The sequence below is a fragment of the Brassica napus genome, chromosome C8 (assembly GCF_020379485.1).
Source record: "Brassica napus cultivar Da-Ae chromosome C8, Da-Ae, whole genome shotgun sequence".
NCBI lineage: Eukaryota > Viridiplantae > Streptophyta > Magnoliopsida > Brassicales > Brassicaceae > Brassica > Brassica napus.
The window spans coordinates 46486319-46503581 of NC_063451.1; the positions used below are offsets into that span (position 1 = coordinate 46486319).

At 33.5% G+C, this 17263-nt stretch overlaps 2 protein-coding genes and 1 pseudogene across 13 annotated transcripts; 1 reads left to right on the forward strand and 2 right to left on the reverse strand.

The window, feature by feature from the left end:
* Positions 1–413: 413 nt before the first annotated feature.
* LOC106413604 lies at positions 414–4066 on the reverse strand. The gene is made up of 7 exons (XM_013854351.3): positions 3955–4066; positions 3839–3882; positions 3604–3747; positions 3348–3518; positions 3138–3254; positions 2922–3061; positions 414–2841 (listed from the first exon to the last, which is right to left on the reverse strand). The coding sequence occupies exons 1-7, from the start codon at positions 3973–3975 to the stop codon at positions 2750–2752; spliced, it is 729 nt and encodes a 242-aa protein (XP_013709805.1). The 5' UTR covers positions 3976–4066; the 3' UTR covers positions 414–2749.
* Positions 4067–10880: 6814 nt separating this feature from the next.
* LOC106414942 lies at positions 10881–13568 on the forward strand. 12 transcript variants are annotated; one of them, XR_001282957.3, is made up of 7 exons: positions 10881–11385; positions 11515–11618; positions 11695–11725; positions 11970–12305; positions 12379–12558; positions 12627–12890; positions 13271–13568. XR_001282957.3 is itself a non-coding variant. In XM_022708289.2 (7 exons), the coding sequence occupies exons 4-7, from the start codon at positions 12123–12125 to the stop codon at positions 13324–13326; spliced, it is 564 nt and encodes a 187-aa protein (XP_022564010.1). In that variant the 5' UTR covers positions 10881–11385; positions 11515–11618; positions 11695–11725; positions 11970–12122; the 3' UTR covers positions 13327–13568. The 12 variants fall into 12 exon arrangements, 9 of the variants coding, with proteins under 9 accessions (XP_022564010.1, XP_013710986.1, XP_013710984.1 ...); XM_022708289.2 differs by having other exon boundaries at positions 12627–12771; XR_001282958.3 differs by having other exon boundaries at positions 10885–11385; positions 13276–13568.
* A 1179-nt stretch (positions 13569–14747) lies between these two features.
* Positions 14748–16874, reverse strand: LOC106413605 (annotated as a pseudogene).
* Positions 16875–17263: the final 389 nt, after the last annotated feature.

Sequence of the window (17263 nt, forward strand, 5' to 3'; positions counted from 1 at the left end):
CAAATTTGAATAGAAAAATGGGCCACAAAAGCGGAGTTACTAACAACAACACTAACAAAGAACAAAGCTGAAGCGTTTTCCTAACCAATGAATTGTTCATTTTCTTCAGAGGTAAACAATACTAATTAATCATAAGGCGTAAGAGAACATACGAGTTGTAGATAAATTGGGTGACACTATCGCATGAATTTTCATTTTTCCAGTTCTGAAACTTATACCATATCATATACTATACCACATTGTTTATCCAAGTGGTATATTTTTCGTGTTACTTATTCATAGTGTTTAACACATTCTTGGTCATTGTCAATATTCAATACTATAGTATTGATATGTTGTTGCTTTTAATTGCTTACTCTTGATCAATAAATATAAATCAATTGATTCATAAAAATGATATAATAGCTGTGAAGTCACTGTTAAATTCACCAATGGAATCGGAGAAGAAAAGAATTTCAACTGCCTCACCATCTCGCTTATCGATCTTTTTGCTACTCGGATGTATTGAGATTCACATAGTCTCCCGAGGCAATATAGACGGTTGTAGAGCTGATTTCTTTCGTTTGACGGGTGCGCTAGCCTCAGTTGGTTTTCCACTCCTCTTCAAACCCCTTTCACTAGGGTATTTCAACGTCTTTTCAGACTATCTAAAGCTCTTTCGAGCTGTGGTTTCAAGGATTCAAGTGAAGATTATCCGCAGATCTCTCTACTTCGAGCTAGTCTCTCCTTGTAACACTTCTATCTTAGGTTTTATTGTTTCCGTGTTATTGTTGTTCATCTCACCATCGAGAATACCTCTGGTTATAAATGTTGTAACGCCTTAAGTTTGAATTAATAAAATTTGTGACAAAAAAAAAAGCTGTGAAGTCACATTTATAATTGCTTACTATTTATATATTCTTTACTGTGAAGTCACATTTATATTCTACATTCACGGATATCAAATTGCAGAAGAAGAAAAACCATGAAGCGGAAGAAGAGATATGACTAGCAGAGAAGATGGTTGAATTATCGGAGTCGATGAGAAATAAAGAGCATCATATAAGATGGAAAAGTAAAAAAAAGTGGGAGAAGGTAAAGAGATGACAAGTGGCAGTGGTCCTCAAAAGAAAACAATGACGGCAATAAAAAAAAAGATGATGACAAAATAGTGGCGACGAATGAAATAGTAGGTAACAGTGGTGGTGGTTATTTTACAGATGAGGTGATTAAAGTGAAACAAGAAGTGGAGCAATTAGAGATGAAGAAGATGAAATGTATTAAAAAAAAAGCGGAAGAAATTGTAATGTGTGATATATGAAATGTAAAAATGTAATTCTCTTAAATATTTTTTTTTAAGTTTTGGTCACAAAAATAACTATTAAAAAAGAGAATGACTAAAATAGTTATTTTAATTTGAAAATTTTAATATTTAAAAAAAAATTCAAACCATACCACTAAAATCTCGTCCATTAACTCTAAAACATAAGCATAAATTAATTAACCATTTGGTAAAAATACATTTTTACCCTTTAATAAAATTTATTTTGGTGATGAAATATTTTTGCGACAAAAACTTTAAAAAAACAATTAATATATTAATGTATAATATATACATTATATTCTAGCATGGTTATTTATTTAATTATAGTTTTTAATGGTTATTGGTGCTAATTCCCTTTTTACTAAATCCACATGAACTACGTAGCAGGATTAAGGCCCAACACTGAAGTTGCTGCATGGCTTTATCCTAGCTTGACTCCACCGACCTTCTCTCCACTCTCCACCTCCTTTGACTTCATCGCCGACGCAGAGAAAATTCCAGCGAACTTCTTCACCACCGCATCGACTTGAAGCCTGGATCTCGTACTCCGAAACACCTTTCCGGGACCAAATAATCAGAGGAACCATGATTCGCCGATGTTAAACCAAAGGAAATTTTGATCGCATTGGAAACAGAAACGAACACCGACTCTGACTCTGCTGAGTCCATTTCAGAAAAACCTAAGAAATCCATCAAAACTTGTCAAAATGAAACGAAAAAACTTTATATCCGACGAGGTATTTGGTGACATGTCTCTACAGGCGTCATTCATGCGTTGAGCTTTTTCCACCGCTAGCTTTTTCCACCACAACAAAGAATAAGCTTCTCACCATGAATAGCTTTATTCTTCAGAGTTTAGATCGCCACCAACTCTATAGTCGCTTCTATAATGTTGCCAACTTCTTTCTTCTCCAATCTTCATCAACCAGATGAGAGGAACACACTCCCATCTCCGGCGAAACCGAAAGCAGTTTACCGCCTCACTAAGAATTGATGGTACTAGAAAGGTACGAAGTTATCCCCATCAGATATGGAAGACTTCAATAACACAAGGAAGAAGAGAAAAAAAAGAGAGATAAAACCAGAGACAGCCACTTTGTAAAACCCATCGACTATAATCGGAAGAACATGAATCAGAGAAAAACAAAGAAACATGAATAGTAAAATCGCCTAACAAAAACTATAATTTGAAAAAGATCGATCTATCGATCAAAACTAATTTACACAAAAAGAGGGAGGAGAAAGGGAGTTTTTTTGCTTTTCAATTTAGCTAACCAAGTTGACATAATGATATTATTGAGTCTATCATAAACATCCACACACACAAAAAAAAAAACATAACGTTTAACATCCAGACAAAAAAAATAAAGAAAAATGTTGCATTGCACCACAAGTTAATAGAGCACAAAAGAGCATGTCTTCTCCTCCCCAAGAAGAGAGAGCTTATTACTCCGTAGTCTTATTCTTCTGATTTTCCTCATAAAAGAAATATAGGTTTGGATCAGCTTTCTGCTCATCAGTAAAGCGGGCCAGGCCAACTGAAAGAAAGAAACAGACGAAATTTAATTAAAGGAGTTTTAATTTGTTAAAATAGAATCAATAATAAAAATTTACGTACGTGGATTAGTGTAGCCACACTTGATCGGTTTTCTTGGCAAAACCTGGGTAACTACAATGTTCATTCCATCCACAGAACGTCCACTAAGTTCCAGAGCCATCTGTACAGCGTCTTCTCCAATGACATAAACTAAAGCTGTGCTGTAAATAATCAAAAGAGTCGTTAATTAGTTATTAACTGATAACTTATTTAAAAAATTAATACAAGCCACAAAACCTTTTGAGACCACCACATGTTCTGTAAGCAAAAGCAGAAGCTGGTGAGAAATGTTTACACATCTCGCTCTCGACATCATCCATAGAAAGGGAAGGGTCATATCCGGTAACTTCCAACCTAGTATTGCAGGAGATACTACTATCTATCAACATGACAAAACAACACACATACAAATAAATTTAAATCTAACTAAAATAAAGAAAAATTTACGTGCGTTGTCGCCCATGGCCTGGGCCTTCTTTCATGGTAGCCAAGACATCATCAAGGTAGTTTTCGTGAAACGAGTAAGCATAAATTTGTAAAATCCCTCCTCCCATGTCACTTCCATTAAGCCTCAATGCCTTTTCTTCGTCTTCTCCATTAACATAAATGAAGGAAAATCTGCAAGACAAAAAAAAACAAGTTTATTATTTAGCAAACAGCAGTTAGCTTGAGCAAGCGAGAGTTGAAGAAAGAAGCCACAAACCTGTTGGGAATATCACTTTCATCGTTTATGGGAACATAAACATGGATTATGTTTCCACATGAAGCGAAATGGTTTCTCAAAGCCTTTTCGACATCTTCCCTAGTAAGGGAGGTGTCGTATCCCTCAACCACAATCCTGCTAATACTATAGCAAAAGATATTATTAGTTAGCAATTACCATGAGACATGAACACATGATCTATCTAATTAATTAGAGATCTCAAAAATAAACTAACCGGCTTTCTCGAATCTCTGCATCACTACCCTTCGATTCCAGACCCTACACGTTACAAAAAAGAAGAAACCATTAACTGAGAAGCAGGAGGCGATCAGGAACGGAACGAAGAATTACTTTTATGGTGGATTTGTCCATGGCGACCGCGCTAGGTTTCCGAGAGGCAATAAAGATATATTTTCTTCCACTTCTAAGAGCATCAATATCCCAGAAACCCCATTTGGGGTTTCTTAATTTTTTTTTTTTTTTTTTTTTTTACTTTTTCGAATTAAAAAAATAAAAATTAAAAACGAACCAATCGCAGGTCGCCACGTATCAGTGGGACCCGCGAACAGTGTAAGAAACCCTTAAGGACCGACTACTATTTGGTAGTTTTGGTAACCGGTTTCTTAAAAAAAAGTGGGTCCTGCGCGGGACCCACACGGTAAGAAACCCTTTAGTTACCTCCAATAAAGATGCTCTAAGGTCTTTATAGAGAATCACTCGACTTAGTTATCAGTATTCTGGTTTTGGTTTTGGGCCGTGAATGTTTTTGGTGTCTTTAATTTACTTTAGGCCTAGACTAGGCCCATTCACTTATATTCCTGTTCTAAAACATGAACATTTTGAAGAAGGGGAATGTGATAGTTGTAGACCTGTCATCTAGTCTAGACTACTAAAACATAAGTACAAAAAAAGATTTTATCCTGACATTTTCTAAATATTTACTAATTTACCACTGGATTATAAACTGTCGTTTTAAAATTTATAAAACCAGCCAACTACAGACGTAAACGGAGAAAGTAATAAAATTAGGACATTATAGTTAACGGCGATCATTTTGGTTTTAATGATGGCCTCAAATTCCTACAAATTACCTAAATTTGCAAAAAAATGTATACATAAATCATATGTATATATATCATAATAATAACTAATACGACAGTTTCTCTTTTGTCGGGGCGACTAATTATCAAAACAATTTCAAATTTTATTTATGTATTATTATAATTTTATCACATTTAAACACATACAAACTAAATGTATACATAAATCTAATCTATCAAAACATATACCAACAAGTAATATTTTTTCAAATCATATATAAATTGTTTTAAATAATATAATTTCGAATATAATAAAAAATTATTTTTTGATCTTTTATACAAATTTCAAATTTAAATAACCATATCTAGATTTAAAATAATAAAAGGTATATTTAAAACTCAAATATGCTGCATTTTAGTGTTATATTTATCAAAATAAAATGATTACTTAACACACAGTTGTAGGAAAAAAACAATCTCATTAAAAAATAAATTCAGTAGCTAAACATGAACAAACAAGTTGAGGTCGTTCTAAAATGTTAAAAACATAAAATAGAAAATAATTCTAAATGTTTAAAATTAGACATGAGACTTATTATTCAGGATTTGGACTCGATCTTAGATCCCTTTTGAAAATATGATATATGGAACGTCTGAATCCAAATCCGGATGGTAAAATCTCATTAAAAGATAAATTTAGTAACTAAACATGAAAAACCAGTTGATGTCATTCTAAAATGTTAAAAACATAAAAAATATGGTCTTTCTAAAATGTTTTAAACTATGTCTAAGATGTATTATCTAGGATCAGATTTGATATGTGATCCACTCTGAATATATGATACCAAAGGTGTCTGAATTCAGATTCGGATAGTAAAATCTTAGATCCGCCAAAACTGAATCTGAATATGAGTATCTCGATTTTTAGATCTAGATATTCCGATCAGGATCCGTATTTTAAAAATAAATTAATTTTTAATATAAGTGCTAATTATATTTGATATATTTATATTCATAAATAAAATTATGTTATAATATTATATTTTAATCTTAATATTATATACTTATAAATATATATTGATAAATGTTGTATATAAGATTTTTTTTTGACACTGAAAAATTATTTTATTCCAAATAATCGGTCTACAATAACGTGTACCATAATGTAACACAATGGATTAGAAACTAAACATATCCACGCATACCACTAGGGGCTATGGTAAATGGTTAAATTCCAAAGAAAGAACTAGATCCTAACCGAAACAAAATAGTTCTTAAAACGTGAAAGAAGATAAACAGCTTGAGGATAGACCAAACGTTGTTGTATGTTTTTATATCTTCACCATTTGAATAACAACTTGACCCTGCAGAGCATAGCTTGTTGTGTCTACAATAAGAAGAGCACACCGTCAACCTTCGGATCCGGAAATCGACCGTAAAACTTTCAGTCTGGAGCAAAGCTAACTCAGAGTTATTGAGTTATGTGCCACATGCTACAGAATGCACCATAGATGACCAACCCACGCCAATTCCCGGATCCATCAACGCAAGAAAACATAATATGCACTGCAACGGAAACCACAAGAAGAAAAACCACAACCCTAAAACACACCACACGCACCATCACTGAGGACAGACAACTCAAGGTCTGAGAAGGCACAAAGCACACCATGAGAAAAATAAACGCACCGAACCTAGCCCATCCATGAACCCATCAACACCATAGAGAGGCACATGTAAGAACAGGGAGCATAGGAGACCTGAGCAAGAGAGACAACACCAACAGATCTGAATTTTCAGAACAGAAACGTGTGGGAGACACCCACCATGAACCACAAACATAAGCCAACTGAACAACGTCAAGCCTTATTACTCGTGAGAAGCTAACGGCAAAGATCCTCCAATCAGCTCCAAGGCGACACCATCGAAACAGACTCATACCTCTCGGATCTACAGTCAGCTTAACCATCACTGAGATCACACCATGACGCAGAAGCCGAGCTCACCTAGAACGAACCAGCACCATCCCAAACGCCATAGCCGTCGAAGAACGCTCAGCACTAACCACCACCATCGAGGCTCAAAATACTAGAAACAAACTAAAACTAGATAGGAGAGTTAATGGAGGCCCTCTCACAGCACGGCGAGGAGCGCTGGCCGGAGGAGAAGACCTCAGATATGAAGGAAGAAGAGGAGGCGGCGGTAGGGTCGGGAGAGAGTTTTTGATGTAACTCAATGTTAGATGATCTTGTTCCACGTTTTCAAGGAAATAAAGTGTTTTCCTTATCTCAACGAATTGCAGTCAAATTCATTGCCTACAAGTTAACAGTCCCCCTTGTGATAAAGATAAACTTGAAGTACGTAAATTTTATTACAATTGAAGTATGTAAATTTTATTACAATTGAAGTATGTAAATTCAAAATTTGTCTTATGATATCATACGTACTGTTCTAATTTAAAAACAAATAAAAGTATATAATCCAAATTTGTAGACACATGCATATATTGCCGAAAAAAAAAAACACATTAAAATATTAAATACTTTTTGTTGTACTAGATAAAAAAAGAAGAATATGATAATATTTCCTCCGCTTCGTATTAGTTAGGAATGTCAAACAGGTTGATCCGTTCCGTTCTGTCCCGTACCACAGCGGATTCATCTTCGAGCGGGTCACGGCAGGTCAGGCCCGCGCTGACTGCAGTCCTCAAAATGGTTGACCAAACCCGTACCGCAAAACATGTAGGTCTTTGCGGATCGGCCTGCAGGACATAGAATTACAAACCGACATATGGTTCTTGAACGCTTCAAGACATGATTCATGGTGCTTTATCAGTTTCATGACGCATCAGTAAGTGAGTTTAGTCGAGGATTGTACTGGATAAGACAATACACTTGTTAGTTGAAGATTTTAGTTGGATCAAAACACTAGTTTATTTACTTTTGTTAGACTCCAAACATTTTAAAAATAAACAATACTTTATTTGCTGAATCTAACTATTATAACTCATAAGTTTATAACAAATGCTTTTGTTTTTTGAATCCAAAATTAAATAAAACCAACACCAAATCAAAGATGCTAATCCAAAAAATAAATAAAAAGAAAACACCAATCACACTTCTTGTTCTTCATCATTATCACAAACAAGCGATAAAAACATGGAAATTTCTTTTCTTCACCATCAACTTCATCTTCTGCAAATAAGAATAATAGAAGTCAGTTAAAGATATATTGAAACCTAAAACTTCAAAATGTATGATAATGTGAACAAATAAATATAGGCAAAACTATGAAGAACCCATGGCGGAAACTAGATCTTCTTCTTCGGTGGAAAGTGAGTTTTCAAACTTCTTATGATGACTTGAAAAAGCTCCACCGGTGCAGATCGAAGGCTCTCTCTCTCTCTCTCTCTCTCTCTCTCTCTCTCTCTCTCTCTCTCTCTCAATATTTTAGGCGAAATTAGAAATGGGGACTTAGGATTGCGGGTCTTCAAAATCGCGCGGGTTAAGCCCATCCCACTTTCGATCCGTCCCGCTTTCGACCCGTCCCGCTTTAAACCCGTCCCGCGAGGCAGGCAATTTTACGGATTTACCAAATGGAGGTCCAATCCGGCCCTCCAGCAAGCCTTTACGGGCCAGGCCCGCGGTCCAGGTCCTTGATTACCATCCCTAGTATTAGTGCAGTTTTAGAGTTTAAATTTTGTTTTATTTTAAGTATCATTTTATATTTTCAATGCATTTATTTATTAGTTTTTTCAATTTTATCCTCATTTTACCAGCTCGTTAATTAAGATAACAACGAAATCATTGCATTAGTTAAGGGTAAAATAATAAATTTAATGAATTTTTAATTTTGTGTGAAAACATAGAACAACATTTAAATTGAAACATAAAAAATACAATATTTTCAATGATAAATTTCAGGCGGGCAAGAAAGATGTGATATTTCACAAGCTTTATGCACCATACATTTTTATCAAAATATCTACGGAATTAATCCCCTATATATTAATAGATAAATATTTAAAAAATTATAATCTATAGTTTATATTAATTATAAAAGTAATTTCTCGAGTTGTCACATAATCGAAATGCTAATTTTCTTTACGCAGCGGCTTGAGAATCAATTAAAAAAATTTGTTAATGCAAAATTAAATTGATATTGAATGTTATATTATATATTATATCCATTATGGACCATTCATTTCTCAAATTGAAATTATTATATATTCTTTACTTAAATAAAACATACAAAATAACATAATGTGATTAAAATATATATAGAAATCAATGATTTTAAATAATAAAGATTTGCTAACGATCTATATACTTTCTATCATTTTTGTTTAATTATTTATTATTAAAATAAATTACAAAATTACATTAATCATATAATAAAAATTTAGATTTTTTGTATATGTTGTATTTTGAATTGTTCAAAATGAGTATAAATTACTAAAACTGTTAAAAGTCTCACATAAACTTTTGTGATCAAGGTTTAAATTGTTTTCTATAGTAAGATACAATGATCGTAAAATCATATGAATAAATAATTTTATTTTAATAGGTGTTTATATTAATATATATATATATATATATATGTGTGTGTATATTTTATATATATTTTATATCTTTTAAATTAAACTATACATCATGTGAAAATACATAGTTTTATTTTGATATATGCGGTGAACGTATATTGAAAAGTTAATATTTTAATTTTGAAATCTTTATTGTTTTTTTCTAAATGATTAAAAATTATTGAAACTACTAAACATTGCACATCAAAAAAAATCGTTGGTGTAAAATTTTGTTACATAAATATGCAAATAATCATAAAATCATGTGAGTAGAAACTTCATTTAATAAATATTCATATTAAAAGTATACTATATATTTATGTTAATATCATTTAAATTAATTATATATCATATAGGATACATAAAATTGATTGTTTTGATTGATTAGCCTAAAATAATTGTGAATTAACAAGAGCAGTTGCTTGATTTATATGTTTACGCTAATTTATTAAATAATAGTAACTGATTTCTTAGTTATTTAATATACAATTATTACTTTATTATTTCATAATACACAGAAAAACATAAAATAAGTAATAAATATAAAATATTCATTCTGCACAAGGCACATATTTTAACTTAAGTATGTATCTTTTTGCATTTTCTAAATTTCAGGCCAAAACAAAATAACGAGATGAGAATAAATCCAAAAATTAATATTAATATCGAGCAATAACCAAAATGAAAATGCGATACAAAAATAAAATAAAATATCGAAGATAGGTTTGATTGACACGTGAACTTAAACTTTTCAGAACCATAATTAACTTTTAAATTGCTAAATCATGATATAAAATTGTGCTGGCATAGTTTCGTTGTAATCAAATAGTAGGCTTGAGATTATTAGGTTTAAACATTAGGTTCTTATGCAATAGCTGATTTTTTGACCTAAAATATTTTTAAAAATGAGATAAATTCATCAATAAACAAATTATATAATTAACAAAAAAAATAAAAAATGTTTTAAGGGTCAAAAATATTAATTCGATCAAGAATATAAACTTTATTTTTCCATACAATATTTTTTATATAAATTTACCTTGTGCGAAAAGCAGATCTTATCATAGTAAATATAAAAAGTAGAGACGTTTGTGCACCGAAGAAAAACATAGACGTTAATTATTTATTTTTAAATAATAAAAATTTGCTAACAATCTATATATTTTCTATCATTTTTGTTTAATTATTTATTTTTAAAATAAATAACACAATTAGATTAGTTATATAATAAAAATTTAGATTTTTTTTTGTATATATCGTATTTTGAATTATTCAAAACGAGTATAAATTACTAAAACTGTTAAAAAATTTTCATAAACTATTGTGACCAAGGTTTAAATTTTTTCCATGATAAAATATAATGATTTTAAAATTATATAAATAAATAATTCTATTTTAAATTTACCTTGCACGAAAAGTAAATGTTATCATAGTAAATAGAAAACGTACAGACGGCTGTGCACCCAAAAAAAAAAAACATAGACGTTTTTGGCAATGCGTAAAATCGCGGAATTTATAAGCAAAGATGATGTTGACCTAATTTTTAAATGTAAAATAAATAAATAAAAGATACGTTTTGGTAAAGAAGACATTTGAGAGGCGCGTGAAATCCGGGGTGTTTGTTAATACAGGGCACCGCTCACCCCTTGTTTTATACTTCATATTTTCATTTTCATTCAGACTTCTCCTCTCCTTCTGTTTTTTTTTTTTTTGTGTAAAAAGATAATATAGAAAGAACTCTCTTTTTATTATTTCTTCTTTTGTAGTTTGGTCCGAAGGACTTTTTCTTGATATGGAGGCGGTTTTTTGGCTGTTGGATTTCGAGACTGATCCACTATCATCCGGTGGTTATCTTCCGCCGCCGTCTCCGGTGATTGTATACCGTCGCCGTTACCGGTTTCTCTCTACCGTCGCCGTTACCGGTTACTCTCTACCGTTGCCGTTTCCAGTTCTTCTCGTTCGAGGCCTTTTCCGGTTACAGATGAACCTGCGGATCTTCAACGGTTGCAACAGATCTAGATCTCTCAAAGGTGGTTGGATAATTGGCCCATGGACCTTATATAGATCTCTGGCCCAGGTTATCAGATCTTTGAGCCCATTGAAGATTGGATACAAATACAGAAAATTAGCTGTCCAAGCAAAAAAAAAGCTGGCTTCTCTTAGGTATTCTCTACTACATGTGCGTATCTAACAAATTCATCTTACTCCTCTCATGTATTAGGTAGTACATGTGCCATCTAACAAATGTATCCGCTTTTCATCTGATCTTTTTGTGTTTCTCTTATTCTGCAGATCAAACATGCGCCCATCTAACAAATGCAAGCATGGCTCATCCTATAAATACAGGAAGACTAGCTTTTCCAAACCACAAATCAAAAAAACCCGACTCCTCTTAGGTAATCTCTGTTACATTTTGTCCATTTAACAAATATATATGTTTTCATCTGATCTTTTGTTTCTCTTATTCTGCAGATCAAACATAGCTTCTGAAATTCTGCTTAAGGTATTTTTCTATCTCCATTGTTTGATCCAATCCATATTTTGATCTGTTAATTAGTTCTTGTGTTTCTCTTTGTGCTGAAGAACCTTATAACTTCTATATAAAAGTATTTCTCTGTTTTGGGTATCAGATTTAACATATCCTGTGAATAGATCGATAGTTGACTAGAGATCACTGTTTCATTTTATATTCTTTGATTGATATACCAAATTCGAATTAAATGGCTGTTTCCTCTTTTTGCCCGTAGGAATGTTGAGCAAAGAGATGCTATTCTCGTGGAGACTGGTGGTTCCATGTTTGCTCCGTGATATCATGACCCAGGGTAAAGACATCTGTTGGGCAATTGCCTTCATAAGGCAGTTTGAGTTTCTCCTAAAGAAAAACAACCGTATGGATAAGGATGAGCATCTCTCTGTTCAATATTTCATCAACAACACACCCAAAACATTTATGGAAAAAAAAGGGTCAGGGTGGGATCATGGACATTTATGATCTACCAAAGGTTTTGTTGGATCATGGCACAGTCTTGGAGAAACACTGTCCACTATCTGAGACCCTTCAAGTTACAAGATTGGATGCTGATGTGAGTCAAACCATTTCTCATTTTTATCTTTTTCACTTTTCAGACTCGATTTATAACTTATTTATATTTTCAGGAGAAAGTCACTGTGTACCGTCCTAGCAAAGTTAGAGTGCGCTCCTTGTGTGACAAGGAGTTTGAAGATGATGTAGATCGTTTCCATCGTTTTCATGGAAGTCTTGTTCATCAGATTGAGGTAGGATGCGCCGCTGCAAGAATACCTATCTATCCAAGCTATGCTAAACTTAAAGGAAAGGTAATCAGTTTTCACTTGTGTTTATTATTAAATATATTGCCGTTTGACTAATGTTTGTTTTGGAGCAGGAAATTTATTGTCCAAGCAAAGCAGAGTTGAAGAAAGACGAACTACATGGGCATATTGTCCTTTTCACGGGATATGGTTGTGATGAAAATAATAAAGTCTACTATCAGTTCCAAGAGACAGCTGGAACATCAGTGGGAGATCAAGGTTATCACTACGTTTATGCCGACTTCGTCGAAATGTATGTAGAGATGGAGCCAGAGATGGAGCTGTGAGCTAATACTGTTTGCTCACTCTGCAGAATTGCTTCTGTCATCTAATTTCCTGTTTGTGTTCATCTCTTTATATATTTCTTTAGCGGTTCTGTTCTCTCGTGTTGGTTATTTACCTGTCTGTCTTGTTTCCTGTTGGTTTCATATTCTCCACTGTTTCAGTACTGCTCTTGTTATACTCCTCAGATGGAGGCGTTAGTTGATACAGTTCTCTCTCGTGTTAATTAGTAGTCCTCCAATGTGCCATTCACTACTGTATATCTAGTAAAAATTATATTATGTTCATCTCTGTCCGTTTGTTAATTGGTAGTCCTGTTTAGTTATGCTGATTTGTTGTCTGATGTTAGTGTGAGTTCATAACTGTTTCTATTATTCCTTTCTCTACTGCTTCTGTTATACCATTTATGTTTGAACGATTAACTTGAATTTTGCAGGACAGGTTGCTGCTGACGGATATGGTATACAAATAACAACAATAATGGAAGTTTGAAGTGGAATAAGTGAATAACTTGGGAGACTTGTTAATAGCTGTCGTGGAAGTTTGAAGTATTAATAATTTGGGAGACTTGTTAATAGCAGTCGTGATTGATATAACCGACCTTATATGGTTTAATAGATCTTTGAAATAGAATAAACTTGATTGACTTTGTCAATATGGTCGTGTCTGATACAACCGACCTTATATGGTTTACAAATAAATGAAGTAAAATAATTTGGAAGAGTTTGTTACTACCTCCGTTTCCGAAAGTAAGATGTTTTAGATTTTTTTCTTGTTCCACAAAGATAGATTTTTTATATTGTTAAAGTATTTTTTTATACTTTTGAGGAACATTAATTGAGAATATTTGAATTGATTAAATTTCATTGGTGGAAAGTTATTGGAAAGTGCATAATAAAGTAAAAAATAAATTAAATTATAAATATTTATTAAATTCTTAATAAGCGTACATACTCTAGAAAATCTTACTTTCAGGAACAAAGGGAGGGAGTATTACCCAACTTTTTAACTTGTGCATTTTTCTCTGAAACAAAACTAGTTTCTCCATGTTACACTTGGAGAGAGAAATTTCTCGACTCTTTGGTTACTTAAATTTCTCTGTCACTCTCTCACTTTTCTATCTAAATATTTTATATCCAAGCAATTGTAAGTGATTATATTTTCAAACACAAGTGTTGTATCAAACTAATCTACGTAAACTAGTTAACTGTCAAAGTACTAATCTATGTATATAATATATACATCGATTCAAATATAAACATTATTTTTTTTTTATAAACACAATTTCGAGTGAAAATCGGACATGAAAGGGACAGAGTACTAAATGTCGTTTTGGAAATTGTAAACTGATAGATATCGATCGTTGGACCTTATGACCCTCATAAAAGTTTTAAGTGTATTGTTAAGTTTTGTGACTTGGAATCAGTCCATATATAAACAGCAAGTAAACAATATATACATATCATTTGTTATATATAAAGCTTCAGAATTCCAAACAAAGACAAAAAGAGAAACTAAAGGGATTCTCGTCTAGCAAAAGTCCTCGCAATGTTGCGAATTGATTCTTTATGTTATACAAAACTGATTTTCCTCTGAATAGATTGGTGTTATATCAGATATTAATAATTTAGATTTCTGAAAAAGAAATAAACCCTAAAAGCCAAAAGTATTTGGCCACGCGCCTGACAAGTCAAACTTTCCAAATATAGAACGGTGTCTTATTATATGCCCATATGGATATTTTGCATCAAAGAAAATCTACGAAAATATCGGAGGGTGGAGCTCATGCGCTATAACCAGCTACTCACATTCGATTTACAACATTATGCCCATTAAATTAATTCACAATCATACAGACCCATCAAGGGATCCAATAAACAGAGAGAAAGTTCAACGACAACACACGCACAGCCTTAATCATAAACCATATGAAAGGTATATTCTATTGATTCCATGGTCGATGAAGAGCCTGACGAAATCTTTGACAAAGAGGGAAACGGTGAAAGAATTAATCAAAAGTGAATAGTTTCAGCATATGGTAAGAATCTCTGAACCAGTTCTAGTTATCAGAATTGTATGTTCAAACTGTGCGGCTACACCACCATCAGCTGTTAGAGTTGTCCAGTTGTCAGAATCGGTTCTGCAAACGCAAATTGTATCCATCATCAACTTGTTATTACTATACAGTAGTAATCATTGTAAGCAAATGAAAAACCATGACATGGAAGAGCAACAAACCGATTGTGAAAGTTTGTCCCTCAACCATATGCCCTGGCTCATCATTTCCTGCAAATTGAATAGAAAGATTATCCCCCAAAGTCGAGTTACTAACAACAACACTTAACAAAGAACAAAGCTGAAGCGTTTTCCTGAACAAGCAAAGCTAAGAAAGGTGTTATTTACGGTAATGATAAATCAAAGGTTCAGAGTGAAACACTGGTCCAACACCATGCCCAACAAATCGCTCCACAACGTTGTAGCCGTACTTCTCTGCATGCTCACTGTTTGAAATGTTGAAACCATCAAAATCAATACCCTTCTCTGCAAGACTATATACTGCATCAAGAATGGGTTGATAATTACCTGATTCTCTTGCCAATTTTCTTGAAGTTTGCTCCATCTTTACAAACCGCTATACCTTTCTCCAAACATTCCTCCGTAACCTTACAACAGAACAAAACCAAAGCAACAATTAGCATTACTAGACAGAATCCACTACTGTGGACTTGCAGAGACACAACCACAGTGGAAAAAGAACAAGAAAACTACCTTCACAAGTCGTTTAAAACCTTCATCGACCTCTCCACAGAAGAAAGTTCTTGATGTATCTCCATGGTAACCCTGTTCCAGTTTCAAATCCCCCAAAACAGGTGTTACTACGATTCCATCTTTAAGCATACAAAAGTCCCTACAGATTAGTGACTTACATCCAAGTAAACCGTGACATCGATGTAATTATATCCCCACTCTACAATAGTAACAAGTAAAAGTTAGCGGGAGTTCATTAACAAACTCTTCGGCTTATAAAGCAAGATCCAAACCTGTAGCTGACGAGAATCCGGTATCCCATGACACATACACTCGTTAACCGAAGTACACACACTCTTAGGAAAACCACCATACCCAAGAGGTGAAGGATAAGCACCAGCTTCAACAATCATATCATGCACAGCTTTGTCTATTTCATTAGTCGTAACAGATGGCTACACATAACAACAACAACTACTTCACAACACATACATTGATAACGCGGAAACAACAAAGGAGAGCCTTACTTACTTTAACCAAAGTCCCTGCAGAGTTTAGAACCCGAGCAGCTAGCTCGCAAGCAGGCCATCAGGGGAAGGAATCTGGAAGTCAGGTTAGATATCAGGTAACACGCCGGACTCAGCGTAAGGAGGCCTTGGTATGTGGTCAGGGACGAGAAGACGAGGTGAGACTCTCCCTCGTCTTAACGGTGGGTTTCTCTTAACCTTTGAACTAGCTTCAGCTTCTCTCATCCTAGTAAAAAAAATGTTAATTAGTATTATCAAACCAGATTATGAATTTAACATTTGAATGTTTTAATATTATCAAACCTTTTGATTCTAATGGCTTCTTCCAATCCAGATACTTTCTTGGCAGAGACATGGAACTTTCTAAGAGGATATGAGTTCTTCTTGCCTAAGGAAAGTAAACTCTTCAATTATCAAATATTCGAATTGTAACAACTTAATCGCCTAATCCAATCAGATAGCTATAACAGAGAATAAACAGAGTCTAAGTACGTGACGAACCGTAGAGCAGCGATAGAGAAGAGGAGGAAGCGACGGGAGCTCCGATGAAGCACCTCGACGATGCTACGTAGTCGCCGGTGAAAGAAGAAGAGAGGTGAGCAGAGGAGAAAGTGGATAGGAAATAGACGCCATTTTCGCTACTTCACTGCTAAACCCCCAACCGAAGGAAAATCAAATTTGGAGACGAAGCTTCTTCTTGGATAAAAAAAATATCTAATCGTTTGATATTTATTTCGAGATGACTAACTATTGGACTGAGCCCATGGGCTTTTTGATGTATCCAATATGGTACTTAGGCCCAATGGGTTTTACTTTGAAAACATAGCTTTGCATGGAGTTTATACATCATGACACTGTGTATTAAAGAAAGAAATGAAATATCTAAATATGAACTTTATCATTGTGAAACATTTGTGATAAATTTGAATCATGAGGAATCAACATTTGATAAGAAAGATACGGATATGATCAAAGTGATCACTACTACCTGCATTACGATACAGTTTTTCTGCTGGAATCAGTTATTGTAGGTATCTACATCCAAGTATCTATTTTATTAAAGTATAATTACTTTTACTATTTGAAAACATGATTAGCAGTAAAATAAATACATGTATAGCAGTAAGTTAGGAAAAAAAAGTAATAGGTTTATG